At 47.7% G+C, this 20806-nt stretch overlaps 1 protein-coding gene across 2 annotated transcripts in view; it reads left to right on the top strand.

The window, feature by feature from the left end:
• The window catches only part of PLXNC1 (plexin C1), a 149240-nt gene that overhangs the window by 116100 nt on the left and 12334 nt on the right, over positions 1 to 20806 (top strand). For both annotated transcript variants that reach the window (XM_053920950.2, XM_053920951.2), the window contains exons 22-24: positions 8242 to 8419; positions 10614 to 10717; positions 20123 to 20177. In XM_053920950.2, the coding sequence (XP_053776925.1) occupies positions 8242 to 8419; positions 10614 to 10717; positions 20123 to 20177 (337 nt within the window). The remainder of the gene's footprint in view (positions 1 to 8241; positions 8420 to 10613; positions 10718 to 20122; positions 20178 to 20806) is intronic.

The following is a 20806-nucleotide window of genomic DNA, read 5'->3' as shown; positions in this document are numbered from 1 at the left end:
TCTTTTCCCCTAGTAGTTACCGTTGGGGGGTAACCATGTTCAATCAGACATGCACACAGAGCAGAGCCCTCCCCATCTGTGGCAAGAGTGTCTTGGCTACACGCTCCCTTTGCCACCGTGGCTCCCCCAGCACGCCCCAGCCCCTGGTGTTCCATTTGGTTTGTCCTTTCAGAAGATCCATTATCCCCATAATTAAACAACTCACTGTCCCGATTAAGTCATTGTCTGTTACTTCAGTTACATCCCATTGTTCATTAAGTCCTGATGTTTGCACTTCAACAATCTTGTTTTTAATACTCCTATCATTTGTGGAGAAACAGTGAAGTTAATGAACAATTCTTGAGCTTTTTCCTCCTTCTTCCTCTCTACCAAAGTGCAGATCATTTCCATTATGACTTGTGATAATACCGAAACCATTACTAACTTCATAGTTACAGTTCTGAGCTTCCTGATCAAAGAAGTGAAAACATTTTTTATAATCATTTTAGGTAAGTTGTTCCCGGGTCGATGGCAAGCAGTGGAAAATGAAAAGTTAACGTTAAGTGAGTGCCTTAGATGATTTTCCTCCTCATACCCTTCTCACACCCATAACCATGGAATTAGAAAATGGTATAGTTACCTAAATGCAAGAGTATTTTCTTCTTTATGGCTCAATTGTGACACTATTATTTCATTGTTAAGGATCCTTGTTTGTACTTGTGCCCCTCAGAGACTGGTAACTTTTATAGCAAAGCATGATGGAAGATAAAAGGCATTTTTTAGATTTGTTTTTTCTTGCATTGTCAAATTCAGCATTCCATTCGAAGTTACTATTACCTAGAGCAGGGATCAGCAAACAACAGCCTATGGGCCAAACATGGCCCTGCTGTCTGTTGTTTTAAATAAAGTTTTATTGGAACAGAACCATGTCCATTGATTTACTATTGTCTGTGGCTGTTCCTGCTACAACTGCAGAGTTGAGTGGTTGTAACAGAGACCATACAGGCCACAAAATCTTAAATATTTACTGTCTGGCCTTTTACAGAAAGTTTGCCAGTCCTAATCTAGAGCTTGATATAACAGAGGAAAATAACCAGCATCCGCTCTCCCGCCAACCCCCAAAGCCTTGGCTGCTCTCCTCTCCTTCTGGGGACACAGCCATAGAAATGCATTGCCACTCTCCGCGAATCTGAAACTCATAAGGCACTTTGCCAAAAACAAAAAAAAACTGTGAAAAACTCATATTAAACCTAAAATACTGAAACCAATCATTTGGGGCTAAATCAGACAGATTCTCTCTTGATTCTAGCATGAACAAATGAGAGCAAATACTAGCAAAAATTTATGTGAGAAACTGAAATTTAAGGAAATTTTTTTCTTTGAAATGGCAAAGACCTTCCTCCCTCATCATTCCGTTGGGCAAAGTATCTTCATCTGGGAAGCTTGGGGTTCTCTGTCTTTGGTGGGGACAGGGAAAGGGGGGAGAGGGGCGAGGTTGGCAGGCAAGAACAGCACTGGAGGGATGTCTGGTTGGATGTCCCGGGGCCGCCTACGCTAGCTAGAGAGAAACCTCAGATCAGAAGCTTTTCTGGGACTAGCACTTCTAACTCTGAGCTCATGCTGCTTCTACTGAACTTCTGGAAGTGGCTTTTGTGTGCACGCTCTCTCTCTCTCATATTCAGTCTTGTATAAAACCCAGACTTCCTTTGTGACCTTTATTTGCCTCTGAAATGAAATTAGAAATACATTTTATAGGTTTTGTTTAATGAAAGTAATTAACGGCCTAAGACCTTTTGTGATAAAGTTGCTGGTTTGTAACAAGTTCCTTGAAAATTACTTTCTAGGTATTATAAGGTATTACAGAAACGATGCAGTAACGTCCCTGCCCTTATTAGCCAAGAATGTGGTTGAGGAGTAAATAAGGTAGCTGAATCAGCCTTTCCCCCAAAAGTGTGGGGAAAGTGTGAAAAAAATGCCTCTTCCCCTGCTTGTGGTTCCTCCTCCCAGCCCCCTCCTGCCTTATTTTTCTACCTCAATATCTGAAACCCCGCGTTTGTGTGAAAGGCCACTGGTTAAACCACTAGTGAGCCAGGACTGTGGTTGTGTGTCCAGGGGCTGTGCGGCTTGGTGCAGAATAGGTGAGGTTTGGAGTCTGACCTTCTTGGGTGTGAATCTGGGCTCTGCCACTTTACTCTCTGGCTGTGTGACCTTGGGCAAGTCACTCAACTTCTCTGAACCTATCTCCTCATCTATAAACAGACAGTCATAAAACCTAACCTTGTGCATTTGTTATGAGATCAGGAAATAGTATGTGTAAGACATCTAGCTGTCTTGCCCAGCACAGAGAAGGTGCTTATTATGCATAATAGTTTTATTTTTGTTTTTGTTTTTTTTTTGTCTGAGCCGTTTTTCGTGTTAACTCTAAGGTCTGCTAAGCAGAAAGTATCTCCTCACCATTCTTTCTGGTTGGTTATTTATTGATGATGGTGGATGCAGCGAGTGGGTTAGCTGAATCCATTGTAATTAAAAATTTATGCTACTGTTCAAAATGTTAACCATAACTCCTATATCTGGGCATTTACAGCCTATGGCAGACAACATCCCACTGGACAGATGTGAGTAGGAGACCACGATAATAAACTTGAACAACTCCCTACCTAAAGGGGCTGGTTTGTGACATGCTATGAAAGGGCCCTCCCAGTGTGGTCTTTCTCTGGGTTCTGGGCCAAGTGTTTTTCAAAAGCCTTGCCCTTGTAATAACCCTTCTTTATAAGAAGCATGTTCCTGAATGCATTAGGATATGGTTCTGCTGCAAGAAACGGAGACCCAAAATACCAGTGGCTTAAGCTATAGACAAGTTTATTTCTCTTCCCCAGGAAGTCCTCGGGTGGGCAGTCCAGCACTGGTGTGCGCCTGTACTTGGGCATCCTCGCAGACCCAGGCTCCTCCTCTCTTACTATCCCCAGGTCAACTCCTGGTGTAAGGTGTTTGCTCACCCCCAGCCGTCTTCTGCATTCCAGCCAGCAGGTCCTAAGCTGGGCTATAGAAAAGGAGGCAGATAGTCACAAGCTGTCTTTTAAGAAAGTTTCCCAGAGGCTGCCACAGAGCACATCCACTTAATCTCATTGGCCAGAACTTCATCTCATGGCCATACCTAGCAGCAGCAGAAGCTGGGAAAGGTCATCGTTATTCTGGGCAAACATGAGCTCCATAAAAATGCCCGTGGGTGTTCTAATACCAGGTAGAAATAGTAGGCATAGAAGAAGTATTTTAGAAGTTCAGAGAGAGTATTACGTCTAGGTTGGTGAAGGGATTTCAAAGGGAGAGAAATCAGGGAAAGCTGCATGGAGGAAGGGACATTTGAATTTGGTCTGGAAAAAAGCTGTATGTGCAGCAGTATTCGAGGAAGCCTCTGAATCATGGAGATACTTGGCTTCAGTTCTAATTAGACCAGTGGACAGTAAGCTTCAATCTTTCACTCAGGTTACTAGGTCAGCAAGCCTAGAATGGAGCCTGCAGGACTTGGAGATCCCTGCTCGCATTTCCAAAACCACCACCTGCCAGACTTGCACTATTTATAGAAACAAAAGGTGAAGAAGAGAACACTTCTCTTCTCATAAGGTCTTAGTTTTCGAACAGTAACAGCCAGCACTACTGAACACTTACCGCGTAATGAAAATTGTCTTAAATCCTTTGCTAGTTCCTTTAATCCTCACCACAGCTCTATGAGGTGGGCAGTATTATTAGCCTCACCTAATGGTTGACGAAAATGGGGCACAGAGTGGTTTAGAAATGTGTCCAAGATTGCAGAGCTGGTGATGGGCATAACTAGGATACAGCCATATTCTTAACTTTGAAACCAAAAGGTTAATAAAAGCAAAAGGCTTCTGAAGGGCAGTCCCAATCTGCCTGAGGTTCTCAGTAAGTGCTATCAGAGCAGACAGGGCAGACAGGGACTGCCTGGTAGAGGAGGCTCCGCCTCCTCTGAAATCCCTTCACCAACCTAGACGTAATACTCTCTCTGAACTTCTAAAATACTTCTTCTATGCCTACTATTTCTACCTGGTATTAGAATTCTTTGTGTGTATCTCACAATTTTCAAATACTACCCAGGCAGTATCAGTGCCAGGTTCCCCGTATCATCGGCAATGCCCTGCACACAACAGATGCAGAGTAGATGAGTGTCAGTGAATGGACTTATCTGCCACGGCATCAAGGAGGCGAGCTCTGTCAGCTGGGCTGTGTTCAGCTGTAAGCAAGAGAAAATCTGACTAATGTGCCTGCAATAGGCAGAGTGGGGAATTTCATCCTAGAGCAGAGCATGTGGAGGTTGTAGCCCCAAGGCTGGGCTGTCCACACAGCAGTGTCGGGGCCCTGAGTCACCAGCTCCAGGCTCCTTTAGGCCTTGCTCCTACTCACAAAATAGCTACCACAGCTCTAAGCACTGCTGTCCCCTTTTGTCACGTCTCATTGGCCAGACTGAGTCACATGACCAGTCCCTGGTGTGAGAGAAAAGAGTTGCCACCAGTCCTGTTGCCTAACGTAGAGTCTGGGGCCAGTGCTGTCGACACCTGGCTTCGGTGAGCAGAGGAGGAAGGACGCCTGCTGCCTGGACAGCCAACCACATCGGTTAGCCCCAGGCTTTGCTGATACCTTCATGCCAACGAAACAGGGAGAGCCAGAGAAGTCTCTCTTACAGAGAGGCAGATGTCTGGTAAAGAGACCGGCATACATTTTAGAGCACTTTAGCCTTTTGTGGGTATTGAAAATTAATTGCCATCTTGTAGATTTGGACCATGGTTTATTTACAAAACATTTCCATATTTTGAAAGACAGGATCCCCGAATGTTTAAGAGCACAGAGATAAGAGTGGCTGCTTCACCGTTTTCTTGCTGGGTGACCTTGTACAATTTACTTGACCTCTCTGTGCCTCAGCTTCTTATCTGCAAAATGAGAATAATGGTAGACAATGTCATAACCTTGTTTCTGAGATTAATTTACATACACAAGTACACATCATTTACAACAGCACTTGGCACGCAAGAAGCACTCTGTAAGTCGCTATTATTACACGTTCTTGTTTAGCAATCCTGTCACTCTTCTGGGATAGAAATGATGAGAATTTTAAAGTCAGAGATGTTAGATGGCCGGCCCCTGCTCCCACAGCTGGGAAGGAGCAGGTGAAGGGGATGATGTCTGCACTGGGTGCTCAGCCCTCTTGACCTCCCTCCTGGGATTCTCGTGGACACTTACAGAGGGTTATAGAACTGCACCTGGGGGCTGAATATTGTTTATGCCTCAAATAAAATGTGAGTTAGACAATCTCTGAGAGCAAGGACTGTCTTAAGGTCTCTCTTACACCCAGCCCCGGACAGGAAGGAGGGCACAGGGCAGACTCTGGTTACCCGGGTCTGGAAGGGGAGCCGAAGTGTGGGTGACGGGGAACAGAGACCCAGGGTGCGCCTTCTCAGCCCGGCGGGGGCGGGGTGGTGCAGCGCGCGGGCCCACTCTGAGGGTCTGACTACACTTACGCTTTAGGAATCCGCTGTTGTGTAGTAAGCGTTAACAGCATGAAAAATGAATACAAATCACCTTGTCTGAATTTACTCTCAGAATTCCCTGTGGACTCTATAAAATGCCGTTTTACCTCTTTCCCACCCATCTAGCTGTGGAGGCAGTGGCAGATTTACATTATTTTACATCCAGTTAAGATTTTCTTTTCCTTGTGGTTATGTTTTTAAGAAGAATATTTATTTCCCATAAAGATGTGCTTTTGTTAAAGACAATAGTGCCCTGTAGGCAGCCACACGATGTTATTTCACAAATACCTGTAAAACCGCTAAACAAGCTGAGATTGCTGGAGCTCTGATTACAGGTGCTCTGTATTCACGTGTAACTTCGAAGCCCTGTGAAACAGCTTAACCACGACACGCCCGGTGGCGGGCTGTTGGGCGACACGGGCAAGTCTGCTGAGGCCTTGGCGGGCGGGACTCGAGTTTGCCTTCCCGTCCTCTCCGGAAGCCTCATCTGTGCTGGGATCTAGCTTAGGACTTCACTTACAGCCTCATGTAAGACAGGGGTCCTGGACGCCTGCGGGTGGGACCAGGAGGCGTGAGGGAGGACCAGTTGGGGAGGAGGAGGGACCCGTCGCTGACTGTTTGCTTCATGTCCCCAGCTCCTGGCTCTGCCACTCAGGAGCTGAGTTTCTGGCACAAGTTACTTGGCCCCTTAGTGCCCCAGTTTCCTCACTCTGAAATGGGGGTGATTGATAATTATACAACCATCTTCCCAAGGATATCGAGAAGATTTTAAAGAGCACGTCTTGAAATGGATTTGGCCTGTTGTCTGGCCCCAGAGGCCTCAGTAAATGCTACTGAGAAAGGGAGGTGAGGGAGCAGACTTTGGCATGAGGCTTCACCACCTTGGTTTCGTCCACACAGTCCGCCCAGGAGCTAGCTGCCCTTCTTGCCCAGAGTCCCTGCCTTCTCTCTGGTTCAGCATCCCAGGCTTTGTGAGCAGAGAGGTACACTGCATACCTTCCCCGGGGGGACTGAGAGCAGGCACGGGAGCAGCCGTGTTCCCACAGAAGGAAACTCACACAGGCCAAGACGAAGGGCACCGCTGGACCTCAGAGTTCAGGTTCCACTGATTCAGAGTTTTAATCATTTGGTTAGGACCAGACCAAAGTGTTTTCTCGCATAATGGGAAACAGGACTGTAGGGGCAAGATTTAAAGGCAGTAAAGAGAAGACACACCCCTGAGAACCTCTCCAGAGTTCAGAAGCTGCTTTCTGTGTCGTTGATTCGTAAGTTGTATCCTTCGAGCCCGCACGAGCCAGACCATGTTCCAAGTGTTGCCTGGTTAATTCAGGAACCCCGAGAGGCAGTTACCGCCATTATTCCCACTTTGCAGGTGAGAAAGCTGAGCTACAGAGAGGTTACCCAGCTGGTTAGCGGTGGGCTGGGACTGAACCCGGGAGTCTGATCCCAGAGTGGTCGTTCAGACCGTGTGTTTGCTGGCAGTGTCCTCCTTCCTGGACAGATACTCAGCATGGGCCCGAGTCCCCTCTGCTCCAGCCAGCTGGGTCTCTGTTTCCTAATGTCAGTACTAACAGTAATAGCAATTACGATAAGCTGCATGAGACAATGACATCGCTATTATTATTATTATCATCTAGCCCTTCCCAGCAGCCAGCCCTGTGTCAGGCCTTTGACGTGCTAGAAGGCAGGTACTGTTGTTATAATCCCTTTGAAGTTGTTAACCCTAAGGATCCCCATTCTTCACATTATTTGTGTTTTCAAATTTTTTAAACATTTTCAGTAATCATTTTGCATTCCCTCATCACAGCCAGGCTCAAAAACATTAAATAATCGTGCATTTCACCCGGGTGGTGTGCCAGTTACAAAATACTCACAGCACATCTGTGACTCAGTCCCCCCAAGGACCCACAGAAGTACACGCTGTTGTCTTAGATGTGTTCACCTGCTCTTAGACAAGGAAACCTGAGATTACTCTTAAATTTGTTTTGAAATATTCCCTAGTTCAGTGTTTCCACACATTCAGGAAGGCCGCACTTCCCCCATCTGCCTGATTCTGAGGCCTGGCTGTACTGGGAGATGTTAACTGACAAATCGTTAAGTAATGGCCCCGAAATGTAAAGTAATTAATGCCAGGATAATAGTACAGGGTGGGGATCTCAGTGTTTTAATGAGGGCTCGAGAAACCGTCTGAGGGAAGATGTTGAAAGCAGAGGGGGAGATGAATGTTACCATAATTAATGCTGCGTATTAAAAATGCCTATTAAAAAAAAGTGGCCTCTTCTGCCTGATCAATACGGGGACCCTGTAGCCTTTCCTGTCACCTGGAACTTCACCGTGGGACTCTGTGGTCCTATTAATCAAAAAGATAATCATGGGTCTGCCCTCACCTACGGTGGAACCTTTCCAAGTTTTGGGAGGTTTTTTGTGGGTTTTTTTTAGGATGGAATTAGAAATCACCATTTTTAGAAAATTTATGAGTGTATATATTTTACTCTCAGATATATTTATTCAATGCTAGCTCTGTAATGAGAGTTTTAACTTTCTGTTTTTCTTTCCATTATCCCTGACGAGAATGGATTATGGCAAAAAGATTAAAGCAGTCGAAGGCAATGCGGTTTGCTAGTGCCTGTCGTGGTGGGACTCACCGAGGTCTGTGTCTTTGTGAACACCTTCCAGACTGCGATCATCTAACAGACTCGGGGACCTGTTTATATTCCTGCAGGCATTAAACGTCGTCTTTGAAAAAATCCCAGAAAACGACAGTGCAGATGTCTGTCGGCATATTTCAGTCAACGTTCTTGATTGTGATACTATAGGCCAAGCCAAAGAAAAGATCTTCCAAGCATTCCTCAGCAAAAATGGCTCTCCGTATGGACTTCAGCTGAATGAAATTTGTCTTGGTAAGGCGCTGCCCGAGCTGTTTTGTCCCGGTCCCCAGAGGAGCACCCCTGCTACCGACCTCACCCCCACCCCCGTCCCTGCCCCAGCACAGAAGCTTCCATCTGGTGAAGCTTATCTGGCCTGTCGCTCCCAGAGGGCACAGCTAGGGGCCAAGAGAATGGCGGCTCTCCCGAGAGCATCATGATTCTTCCTAGGAAGCATAATTCTTCAAAGACGCCGGTTTTCTTAATATTATGTTTGTAAATCAGATTCATGAGATTGCGAACCCTGAGACCGAAGGATTCACCTTGCATCAAGAAGTACAAAAAGGTGTAAACCCATGCCCTCTGTGTGTGTTGTGTTTCGCGCTGCCAGTTGATTTGTTTGTTGTGATACCAGAGTGTCATTAGTGGGTGGCTTAGACTCTCGGTGTTAACTCCAGCATGCAAGAAAGGTCATCCTCCTCTCTGCTAATCTCATCCTGCATTAAGTATATCCTCCACCCTCCCCGAACACGAAGCGGCATCTGCTCGGAATTCATTTTCGGGCTCTATTGGTATACTGCAAAGGAGAGCATATGCGTGAGCCAACTAACAGGGCTCCACTTCACTCAAACGTTCATCAGCACTTTAAAGCTGAGCTGCACACAGCCCTCACAGGAGAGTGTCATGGGACTTTATAGCAGATAATGGGACAGGAAGGAGGGTAAAATCACATCAGTGACAGACAGCATAAGGTTCATCTCCCCTCTGTGTACAGTTGTAGCCTCCACTAAGCAGGCAATTAAAATCATCCCACCCCACCCTCCTGGTCAGCTCTCTTGCTTAAAAGGCCACTGAGAGAAGCCTGAGGGCAGGCTCTGGCAAATTTGAATGAAACCCTGTAAATGTATAGCTTTAAGAAAGCCGAGCTGCTATGGCACCTCTCTCCTCCACCTCTCTTCTGTTTGCTTTCTTCAGATGGAGCGTTGGGCACTCGAAGACCAATTTAGCTCCCTGGTTAGATGCAAAGTCAAAGGGGCAGCCCCAGCCCTGGGCCTGCCTCTCACAATGAGTGGTTCTGACTACAGAGCAGATAGACACACGGACCCAAGGACCACAGGAAGAACAGCCAGGTGGCCTCAGTCCTGCCACTGCCAAGTCAGTAGTAGGGTCCTCCCACCACTCCCAGCTTTGTGCCCATCAGGTGCTCCTGGCCTCCTGATGTAGGAAGGCAGGAGCAGGACAGGCCAACTAGAAGCTTCACGTTATACTCTGACGGTAAATGGGACACAGCGTACCAGCCCTGTCAGCTTCTGCATGCCTGCTGATCTTCCAAACTACCTTCAAGGCTGGCCTCAGACAGTGAAGGCAAAGCTGTAGAAACCAGCCATTAAGTTGTATCCAGTACCAGAAGCAGCTATGCTCAGGCCTCTTTGCAGAGGCTCACAAGCTCAGATGCTCAAGGAGGCAGGAACTCTCATAACCAAGGGGTCCGGGCCTGCCTGGGACAACAGGAAATGATGGGGCCCGACTTAACTGGGAAAAGACGCGCCATCTAAGAGGGCAGCGTCACTGAGCTTTAGCTGATAGTGGGCCTGTGTGGTCCGTGTTGCCAGGTGGTACAGTGTTTTAAAAGAGAAAGCAGAAGTCGAAATTTTTACATGCTATGTTCCAATCATTGAACGTTGATGCAGAATTGACATTAAAATAATAAGTAAAACATGGTGCAGGGGCACAAAAAGAGAACGCACACATCTGTGGGCCACATTCCGCCCTACGGCACAGGCTGGCAATCTCTGTGAAGGAGCTGGGACCCTGTGTTTTGGGACACTGGCCCACCAGTGTCTCCTACCCAGGGACCTGCAGGGAATAGCTTGCAGCATGCCTGCTTGTGAACGCAAAGGCATACGTGTGAGCATACAGGTTTGCTTTGGGAATCTGAAGAACCAGTCCCTCTGAGGAGGTGTTATTCTGTATTCATTCAGCTTCACTTCCAGGCTGAGCCACAGAGTGAAAGCTTCAGGGAAAAGTGGTCTGAAAAGTCAAGCCCTGACCATAAAACAAAACTCAGGCCACCGGCCTGGCTGATAACTTGCTAAATGTTCCAACAAATATTTACCATTTCATTTACATTTAATCGATTTATGAATGATATTTGCAAAAGTGACAGGGTAGCCTTTAAAATTTCTCATTGCAATTTTAAAGCAACTGAAATGCTCTTTTTTTTCTCCAGAGCTTCAAGCGGGCACGTGGCAGAAGGAACTCCTGGATATTGACAGCTCCTCTGTGATTCTCGAAGACGGGATAACCAAGCTGAACACCATCGGCCACTACGAGGTAAGAACAAGGCTTAGTCCCCAACGTCCCCTCCCTCAGCCCCAATCCTAACTGGATGAGGTCATTCTGGTACCTTGTAAATTCTTTAAAAAAATTCCATGACTCCCAGCCATTTTCTAGAATAGTTTGCAGATTGCTTTTCTCTGGGGCAGAAGTTTCCCTCAGTTGCTCGTTTGGAAAAGCCCATGGATTACTGTCTTTTGTGGTCTGCTGGTTCCTCTGGGTTCCCCTCTCCAAAAGCTTTGATTTTCACATGCGCCCACTGTTCTCCATCCTGCAGTTTAGGTGAGAAATTCCCCATTACAAGATTCTCTGGCCTCTCAAAGCATGTTTCTCAGCAAAGCCCTAGTAGAGTTGTTATTTAGCTTGGCGCCAAATAAAGCCTGTAAGAGTCCTAAGGCTCACCGCTCTCCAGTGTTCACATCAGACCGCTAACCTTTTGGTAGGGTCCTTTTTTCTGAAGAGGTTCCACATTTCCGGTTTGTGAAATTCAGCCCTACCTCCTTTGGCCCCTGACCAACATGCGGGGTGAGTGCCGGTGTGGGTGAGGGGCGCAGGTGGCTGCTCAGAGATCTGAGAACCCTGCAGAGAACAAGAGACAGGAGGTAGGGAGGGTTTCTGAACACACTGGGATAATGGGAGTCATTCAGGAATATTATCCAAATCTTTGTCAAATACCCACTGTGTGCTAAGAGCTGGGGATGCTTATGAAAGGAAGAGAGCCCAGGCGCTGCCCTCACAGATCCTACAGCCCAGGGGAGCTGATGGAGAAGGGAAGAGGAGATGATGAATGAGGCAACACCTTACGGTGGAATAGTGCTGTGGCTCAGAGCACCCGGGGAGGCTTCCTGGAGGAAGCTATGGCTAAGCTAAGACCTGAAGTTAACCAGGCTGAGGTGTTGTGCCAGCACACCTAGCAGAGATGGGGGAATTGTGTGTTTTTCCACAAAAATACTTCGACTAAACTTTGAGAGGGCCAGGGGTGGCATTGGGATAATAATAGTCAACTTTATGGAGCCCTCACTCTGTGCTGCATGCTGACCTTAGCATTTCTCCTTATCTCGGCTCATTCTATCTTCTAGCAGTTCTGTGAATTGGCACTATTATTAACCCACTTTATAGGTGGGTACAGTGAGGCTCAAGGAGGTTTACTAACAGTAGCTGACAGTGAAGATATTGATCCAGGAAGCTGGGCCCCACGGCCTGTGGCTTCACCAGTACACACTGCAGCTCCTCAAGGAGGAAGCCAGAGAAGTGGGGGCATAGGGGAGAAGAGGGGGTGCAAATCATGCAGGCCCGGTCAGCTTCTTCGGGGGTTCACATTTTATCTCAAGAATAGTGGGAAACCATTGGGGAATCTTAAGCAGGGGAGATTTGTGTTTCAGAGGTGACTGTGGCTGTGCAGAGGGCTCAGATGGAAGGGATGCAAACCTGGAAATGGGGAGACCCTTTAGACGCTGTCATTAGGAGAATTGCGGGTGAGGGATGATGCTGACCAGACAGGGTACCGTGGCTCTGGAGATAGATGCAGGTGGAGGGGTTCCGGGATGGGCAGGAGGTGGACACCACAAGTCGTGTGGGTGGGGGAGAGCCCAGGTAAGGAACGGGTCGGGGTGGCACTCAGGGACGGCGGGGCCGGTGCATGGGTGCAGGTGCTCTTCCAGAGGTGGAGAAGACAGGAGGAGCAGCTTCCAGGCCACTTGGAGGGCCAGTGGCACCCCGTTTCATAGCTATCAAGCCCCAGGGAGACGTGTCTGCACCAGGAAGGCCTTTGGCTCCTGCCAGGTCCCCCCTCAGCCAGGAAGAAGCGGAGACTGTTCTTCAAGCACAGTTTTTTGGACAATAGCCAGGAGCAAAGAGCACCTCATCCTTGGGCTCAGCTGAGTGGGCTTCTCACCCAGTTTGGAAACAGCTGCTGTGGGTGGCAGCTGGTCGGGCGCTGCTCCTGCAGCCTTTGCTGGAGGCTCCTTGCAGAGAAAGCTGTGGATTAACAACTTGCCCCAGTGTTCACCCTCCGGCAGCTCAGACTTACAACCTTGGAATCACCTTGCCAGGAGCTGTTGTTCTTAGTTTTGGAGAATATAAAACCTCCCAGGGAACTTTCTCAAGGCTCAGTAGTATTCCTGTTGCTGGGCCACACTGGAAGAGGCAGTACTCTAAGGCAGGGGTGTCAAACTCATTCTCGCTGGGGGCCACACCAGCTTCACGGTTGCCTTCAAAGGGCCGAATGTAATTTTAGGACTGTATAAATGTAACTACTCCTTAGCAGTGAAGCGAGAGCTCGGCGCTGCCACCGGGTAGAAACAAGGTGCCAGGCCGGATGAAACAAGGTGGAGGGCCGGATTCGGCCTGCGGGCCTTGTGTTTGCCGCCTGTGCTCTAAGGAATCTAGTGGACAGAAGGACATCAGAGCTGATGGGAGTGCTTAGAGAGGAGCTTATTGTGGTTCAGTTTGAAGTTCAGGTTGCAGGCCCTCAGCCACTTCCTCCTCTGCTCACGTCTGGGTAGCCAACTTGTCTCAGCAAGTTTGGAAGGAGCACAGCCCTCCTTTGGTGCTTTTGGCTCAGGTGCTTGCCATGCTCAGCTGTGTGAAGAGAGCCGCGCGCCCTGGTCAGGTTTCTCAGTGTCCCCTGGCAACTCTGTGGCATGGGGTGGGCCCCAAAGGAAGGGGGTGTGGCCACCACTTCCATCAAGGAAAGACGGGACAAGCCACCCCAGCAGGGAAAACGAGGGCCCACCACAGCTGTCTGCAAGGCAGGGGAAGGCTGTTGGGAGAGAGACAACATCAGTGTGTGCTGGAGACATCCGCCGTGCTAGACACCTCTCTGCTTGGGGATGATAATGAAATTAATCCAGCCTGTAGTCACTTCCCATCCAAATGATTTATTGGCCTCATACCCTAGCGTTACCACATGGTGGTAATAAATGACAAGACTAGGACGCAAAGGTTTAAAGGATTCTCCTTATGTTTACAAAGCTAAGCCATAAGGAAAAAAAAACCCAAAAAACATTTTGAAGGAAATGGGGATGCCATTGTGCCCCGTGAGTCCTACGCCTGGACCATCTCAAATACCCTGTTTTCCAAACACTGCTCAGAAGAAAGCAGCCACCACTCTCAGCCACCTGAATCTGTACTCGGTTTGGCGGCACCCCGGCAGGTCCCAAATTTGGAGTAATTTGACAGGGCCAGGTCGAAATGTGCTTGTGCCCTTTCATTGAAGAACAATTTTCTCCTGTGCGCTTGTATCTCCCTCTGAAGAGACAAGATGCTAAGTGTCGCTCATATTCATTTACTAAAGTGCCCTAGTTTGAGTCACTGTAAGTGCTTGAAAGCAGAAAAAACCTGTATTTTATTGAAAAATGGTGTCTAACTCAAGAATTTTAAGTGATTCAGCATCATCTTTCTCCAATTAGTCCTAATAAGTGAGGTTTTAAAAGTTAATCTTTAGTGACAGGCCAGCTCCTCCTACTATCTAAACACAGTCCCCACTGCGGGGTGTGAGCCTCTTTCTTGTCCCCTTGCTCTGTCCTTGGGGCACATAGAGTAGAGCTGGTCTGCTTTGAATGAGTTACTTTCTATATTTAAAGAGCAGGTTTCTGTAGGGAATCTGGGAGCACAGCAAAAATATAGCATCTCATGGGCCAGGTGCAGGTGGCCTCCAGGGCTCTGAACTGCTGGCAGCGCCCTTGCCAACCCTGGGCCTCGGCATGGTCACTTTCCATGATGCTAACACAGCAGCCCATGCCCAGCACTGGTCACATGCATGAGCCCAATTCATGCTCACAACCAGTTTCCCTCGGATGAACACAGAGGAGGGCGGCTTTCTGCTCTGGTCTCATTCTGTTCTGTGCAGACAGTGGAGTAAAGCCGACGACTTTACAAACACATTAAACCAGAGGCATCTGTCTCCCTATAATTAAGTCCTCCCGCATGCTTCCGTGACTGGCTGTTGCGGTGTGCGCGTTGGCTGTGAGGGGAACGGCGCTGTGTTCTGGGGCTGTGTGGATAGGTCGGGGCTGGGGGGTGGTTTTTCAGGGTCCTGGCCTTTCTTCCCCTCACCTCCCCCACCCCCTGTGACCTTTTACTGGCCCAAGTTATCGCACCCACAGCCTGCTGTGGAGTTGCCTTAAGTGTGTAGGGCAGGTGTTGGATCTGGCAGGAAATGTTCTCTACAGATCGCACTTCCGCTCTGAGCTGTGAAGTTTTGAAGGGCATCTAACCATCATGTCGTTGAAGAATGTGCCTTGTAACAGGTGAAGTGGTCATGCTAATGTCAAAGCTGTCACTCGAAGGACTTTTAGAGCTCACAGGAATGTCCCAAAGGGCCTGCTGAGTAAAGTGAGTGGTCCTTCCACACAGGTGTGTCGTGTGTGACACTAGAATGGAGGCATTGCACTGTCCCTAAAGATTTCTTAAAGAATGAAGGACTTTGGACGTTTATTTAACAAACGTGTGGCGTGTGGCGTGCTTGCCTACTGAGCACTGTTCTAGGTGCTGTGACTGACAGCGATTTTTCAGTCCTCTTTGTAGCCCTCTTTGTAGCCCGGTGAGGAAGGTGCTCTCGTTATTCCCATCCTAAGGCACAGGGAGGCTAAGAAATTTGTCCACAGTCACAGCTCTTCTCACCGATGCCCCAAGGCCAGAAACAGATGAAAAAGGCATTGCACCAGAGACTGTGGCTCTTCTCAGGGCCAGGGGGTTACCTTTGCTCAGAACCAGGCTCGCAGCCCATGCTTCCAGCCTCTGAGGCAGCCTGGCTGCAGAGCTGAGGCCGATTTAGGAGAAATCCTGGTAGTTACCTTCTCTGATGTCAAATTCAAAAGGGTAATTTCTCTTCAGATCTTACGATGGCTCTCATGTCTGTGAGTTTATCAAAATACTTCCTTATTTCTAATCCTACTTTAACATCATTCCTCGAAGATGATGCTAGTTACCTGTGTCAGAAGGGAAGCCTCTTTCAGGCGTCCAAGAGCTGACAACCCCAGCCCCAAAAGTGCACAGGGTGCACTTAGCTTCCCAATTTCACACCCACCGCTGGAGGCCAGACTGCCTCCTGGAGGACCAGGACCAGCTGAGGGTTCTCCTTCACCTTCCTCGGAGTTTGCTGACCGGCCCAGGGCTAAGTCCAAGTACACAGGAGGAAGCAGTTTCACTGTCTTTGAGAATCCTTTAGAGCTCAGGCCTGGCTGTCAGGGACTGTGCGTGTGATTTGATGCATCTGTTGAGAATGTTCTGAAGAGCCCGACCCCCGAATCACTGAAGGACTGAGCAAGGTCATCCCGCTGGCCCTGAGAGAGAAAGATTCCTATTTCATCTGCCTCCGGCCTCGGGGTGTCAACAAGAAGAGCCAAGAAGGAAGACAGGGTGAGTGGTATTGACATGTGGCTGCTAGGACATTGCTGGTAGAATAGAACTGTTTTTACATAATAACCATTTTCAGAATGAGAGATACCAGCAAGGACTTCCACATGGTAATTTATGTTGATTATTGTGTTTTCATATTTTTTAAGGAAGAAATATTTCAGTCTCTATTTATAATTAAATATGATTATTTTCCATAATTTTTCATAAAATTTTTAGGCTGAAATTCCAGCTTTCTTTTTAGGCTAAATCAATGAAATCATCAATATTTGACCATATTTACCTATAAAAATGGCAGTTTCTAACATTAAATACAATGTTAGAATACAATGTTAGAAAAATGGCAGTTAATAACATTAAATACAAGTTCAACCTTATAGTGCTAGAAAATCCATTTTTACGGAATTATCTTCAACTTATGCCATGAAGTTAGTATTTTAGCACGAAGACATCTCACCTTCACTTGCAAATAAATGGTTTGGAGGATGCGTAGCTTCTGCTTATTTCAAGACTTAAATTGTTGAAGTGTGTCCGTTTCCCCCGATTCGATGGTGGGAAAGTGTTCATCTCCGCGGCATTCCAACATGGGGCAGCCGTCGCTGAAGGCATGTGGGCTTGTTGTCACCTCGCATCCTGGAGCTCTGCACGACTGGAAGGAATTTAATTTGAAGTTGCCGTGTGGACCGGTTCTCTCTGGGCCGGAGGAATATTCCTGCCTCGGATCCACCCAGTGACATTAATCTTTCTTTGATTTAATTTGGTTTTCATTCCTAAAGTGGGCGCCCAGAGGATGCTCCCCGCCTCACAGGAGCACAGGAGGATTAATGAGTCCCTTTTAGGAACACATTTGGAGCTCCTCGGGTGGAACAAACAGCATTATATTTTTAACACTTTGGATTCTGTGACACTTTCCACAACGGTGTTTCTGGCCTTAACTTGGTAGCAACTGACTTGTGCGAAATACAAAATGAAACCCACCCCACCCCCCAAACATCTGTAAATATACTAGTTTTCTGTCTGTACAATGAGGGCGAAGTTATCACACAGGAGGGAAATGCTGCAGCCCTAGAGCAGCTGCGAAAGTTGGAAGTACACTCACACACATCCACGCTCAGAAACACACAACTCATCCGCTAATAAAATGCTTTTACACTTGCTCTCGGGAGAGAATTTCAGAGTGAAATTTCCCTGAGACAAGCTACGCCTGCGCGCTCTCAGTGCCTGCGCACAGTGCCAGCCATGGGTTGGTGCCAGCTCTGGAAGAGACATTTGAACTTTGGCAGCGCTCCTTATCAGAGGGCCCATCCTCGGTGCTGGTGATTATAGAGTAAGGGCGCTCGCTTTTGGCGAAACAAAGCGTCTGACGGTAACAGAGTATTGGCTCAGCACTCAACGGGATCCATTTGGGGTTCATTCTTTGACAATTACCCAGAATGAATCACGGCTTCCTTTTATAAAAAGATATTTATTGGCTTAGAAGCAGATTATATCCAGCTCTTCATGGGGAAGAATTTTGTAGCTATGTTCTAACATTCTCATAAAACCCAGTGTTGGAGGGCTGCTAAGGGGAAGCCTGCACACAGTGTTCCATTGCATCAAATATGGAGGAAAATGGGAAAATCAGCCAGAAAAGCCATGAATGGCTCAAGGGGAAAGGAGAGGAGGTTTGGTAATAGCAGAGTCAAGGAGCTCAATAAAAGTTCAGAGCCTCACTCAACACACTTTACAGAGGGCTGATGGCCCAGCCAGCCCCTGCCTAAACCCCCTCCCCACAAGATGTCGCAAACACCAGCAAGTAGCTGGAGGCCTGTGGCCCAAATTCAGCAGCTGGCTGGACAGCTGTGCTCTGGGGCCTCTCCAGGGCTGGCTTCTGCTCTGTTCCTTCCTCTGTGGGTGCAGCCTGAAGGATCTTGGGCCTTAATCCTTTGTGCTTGCTAAGGAGGTTTGTAGTGCTGATAACCAACAGGTAGCAGGCCAGAAGAGAAATCTGAGTTTCTACTTTTCTTGCAAACTGGGGAAGGCCAGGTCCAAATCAGTATCAGAAATCAGAACAGCCTTAGAGCTTTAGGGTGGAGGGAACAAGCACAATCCCAGAATGAAGGTGAGGATTTCTGTACCCATGATCTGCCTCTTCTTTTGGGGGAGCAGCACCTCAACGCAGTTTGCTTCTCCCAAGGATGGAGGCCTGCCTCTGCATCTTGGCGTCCAGCGCTCCTGGGCAGGGTGGGGAGGCCTACACTGGAAGGCCTTCTGGCCCCGGCTTCCCCGGTCCCAAAGGCCTCAGGTGAGAACTCTAGTGTTTATCTCCAAACGAGACTCCACACAGGCATTGCAGTAGTGTGTCGAGGTAGTAAAAGCATTTATTTGTCAAACGTGCACATTTTAAATCTGCGGCAATTTTTTAACAGTTCTGTTGAGATATAATTTATCTACCGTAAAAGATCACCTTTTTAAAGTATACACTTCAGTGGTTTTTAGTGTACTTACCGGGTTGTACATTCATCACCACAGACTAACTTTAGAACATTTTCATCGCCCCAAGAAGAAACCTTGACCTCATTAGCAGTCACTCCTCACTCCTCCGACCCCTGCTTTTAGGCAATTAGCAATCCACTTTCTATCTGTAGAATTTGCCTATTGAGGACATTGTACATACATGGGATTGTGCTGTCTGTGGATTTTGTGTCTGGCTTCTTTCACTCGGCATGTGTGAGTGCTCCTTTCCTTTTAGCGTACGGCGGTTCTTTGTAGTGTGTTCATGCCACGGAATAATATGCAGTAATTAAAAAGGGACAGACTACTGGTAGCAGCAACAACACATCTCAGACCCTAATATTGACCCTAAGAAGCTAGACAAGAATATATACTGAATGACTGCATTTACCTGAAGTTCAAGAACAGATACAACTAATAGTGATGGAAGTCCAAAAAGGAAGGGGTAGTTATAGCCTGGAAGGGGATTGTGGAGGTACTTCTTAGGACCTGGAAATTTAGTTTTATATCTCCATATGGGTGGTAGCTACACAGGTATGTAGTTCAGGGAACAGTCATTGAGCTGTACACTTTATATCAGTGAATGTTAAGTACTGTCCTTTATAGTTAAATTTTTTATTTAAAAATGTATGCAGTTGTTATGACTTTATAGGCTGCCTTTTCAAAATATCATACACCTGCATAAAAGAGAACAAACCGTGAGTGTGCTGCGGATGGGCTGGAACTGCTGTAGCTGCCACTCAAGCCAGGAAGTAGGACACTGCACTAGGGCCAGTCAGAAGCCCCCGCCCTGCTGGTCACCACCCCCGCTCCCTTCCCCAAACCTCTAACTTCATAGTTTTGACTATTTTTTTTAGCTTTACGTGAATGGAATCACACAGTATGCATTCCTCTATGTTGGGCTGCTTTTCTTTTGCTCAGCGTCATTGTGAGTTTCATCCACGTGGCATGTAAGAGTAATTTGTTCATTTTCATTGTAACATTCTGTTGTGTGAACATACCCCAAAGCATTCATTCATTCTGCTGATGGCATTTGAGTCGTTTCCAGCATGCGGCAGTCACTGTCACAAATCGCGCACTCTCGGGTTGCACACTGGTTTCCGCTGGGCACACACCTAGATGGGGACGGCTCGGCCGCAGCCAGACACCAGCTCTGTGGACACCTGTTTCAGCACTTGTTAACATAGCAGGAACCTCCGAATGGAGGGTGGCCCAAGTGTCTCTTGACCTCTGGGAGCCTGAGGTGTATCCTAGCACAGCTTTGTCTCCCCTCCTCCGGGGGAGACCAGCCCCTTGGCCCCAGAGCATCTTGGCCCAGCTGCGTCGCACTGCCTGGTCTGTCTCCTCTGCAGCCCTGGGCTCCTTGACAGCAGTGTCTCCCTCACCGTCATAGCTCCACCTTCCGGCACAGCGCCCAGAGCACAGGAATTCTTGATAAATATTGATTTAAAAAGTGAGATTGTAAAATCCAGCCAGCCATCTAATTCCTGGGTGATGTCCAGAAATACTTGAAATTTTGACAAATCATATATTTTTTATCTTTGCTTTCAGATATCAAATGGATCCACTATAAAAGTCTTTAAGAAGATAGCAAATTTCACTTCAGGTAACCAACATAATGTTAACCTCTTGTTCTCACTCGGCCCTCAAAAGTATGGCCTTGGCCTCTCAGGAAAGGTGAGACTGCACTGTTGCCATGTAGTTCTCTGGGAGCAGAGAAAAGCCATTTGGGTCTGTTTCTGTTCTCGAGAATGAGAGCCTGGCAAGGACAGGAAACTGCGAAGAGTGGCCAGCCCAGACACCCAGCACCGAGGAGGTTGCTGCCTCTCACCAGCCCTCACCTCGGGCAGCATCTGCGTCCTGGAGCTCCTTGCCAACTCCTCAATAGGCTGGGGCTGCAGGAGAGAGCCCGCTCGGTGGGGGAAGCTCGCAGATAATCACACGGCCCTGCAAGTGCTGAACAAACAAGATAATCCGGTAGAAAGCCCAAACCTCCCAGCGATAGCATTTGCAACATTGCCACAGTGGAGAGAAGACAAACTAAAGAGGGAGCTTTTATGGGAAAGTCACTAGGCCACTCTCTAAACTCTCTTCTGCCTCCCTGATGGCTGAAGACACTGGGACAGCTCAGTGCCCTGAGAGAAATCCCTGAGTCCAGTTCCAGGTTTGTTTCCAGAGAAACTGTAGCCCTGCCAGGACAAACAGTCCTCAGCCCTCAGAAAGGTTCTGGGCCTC

This window comes from Desmodus rotundus, chromosome 3, assembly GCF_022682495.2.
Source record: "Desmodus rotundus isolate HL8 chromosome 3, HLdesRot8A.1, whole genome shotgun sequence".
Lineage (NCBI taxonomy): Eukaryota > Metazoa > Chordata > Mammalia > Chiroptera > Phyllostomidae > Desmodus > Desmodus rotundus.
This window is presented reverse-complemented; position numbering and strand designations above follow the sequence as displayed.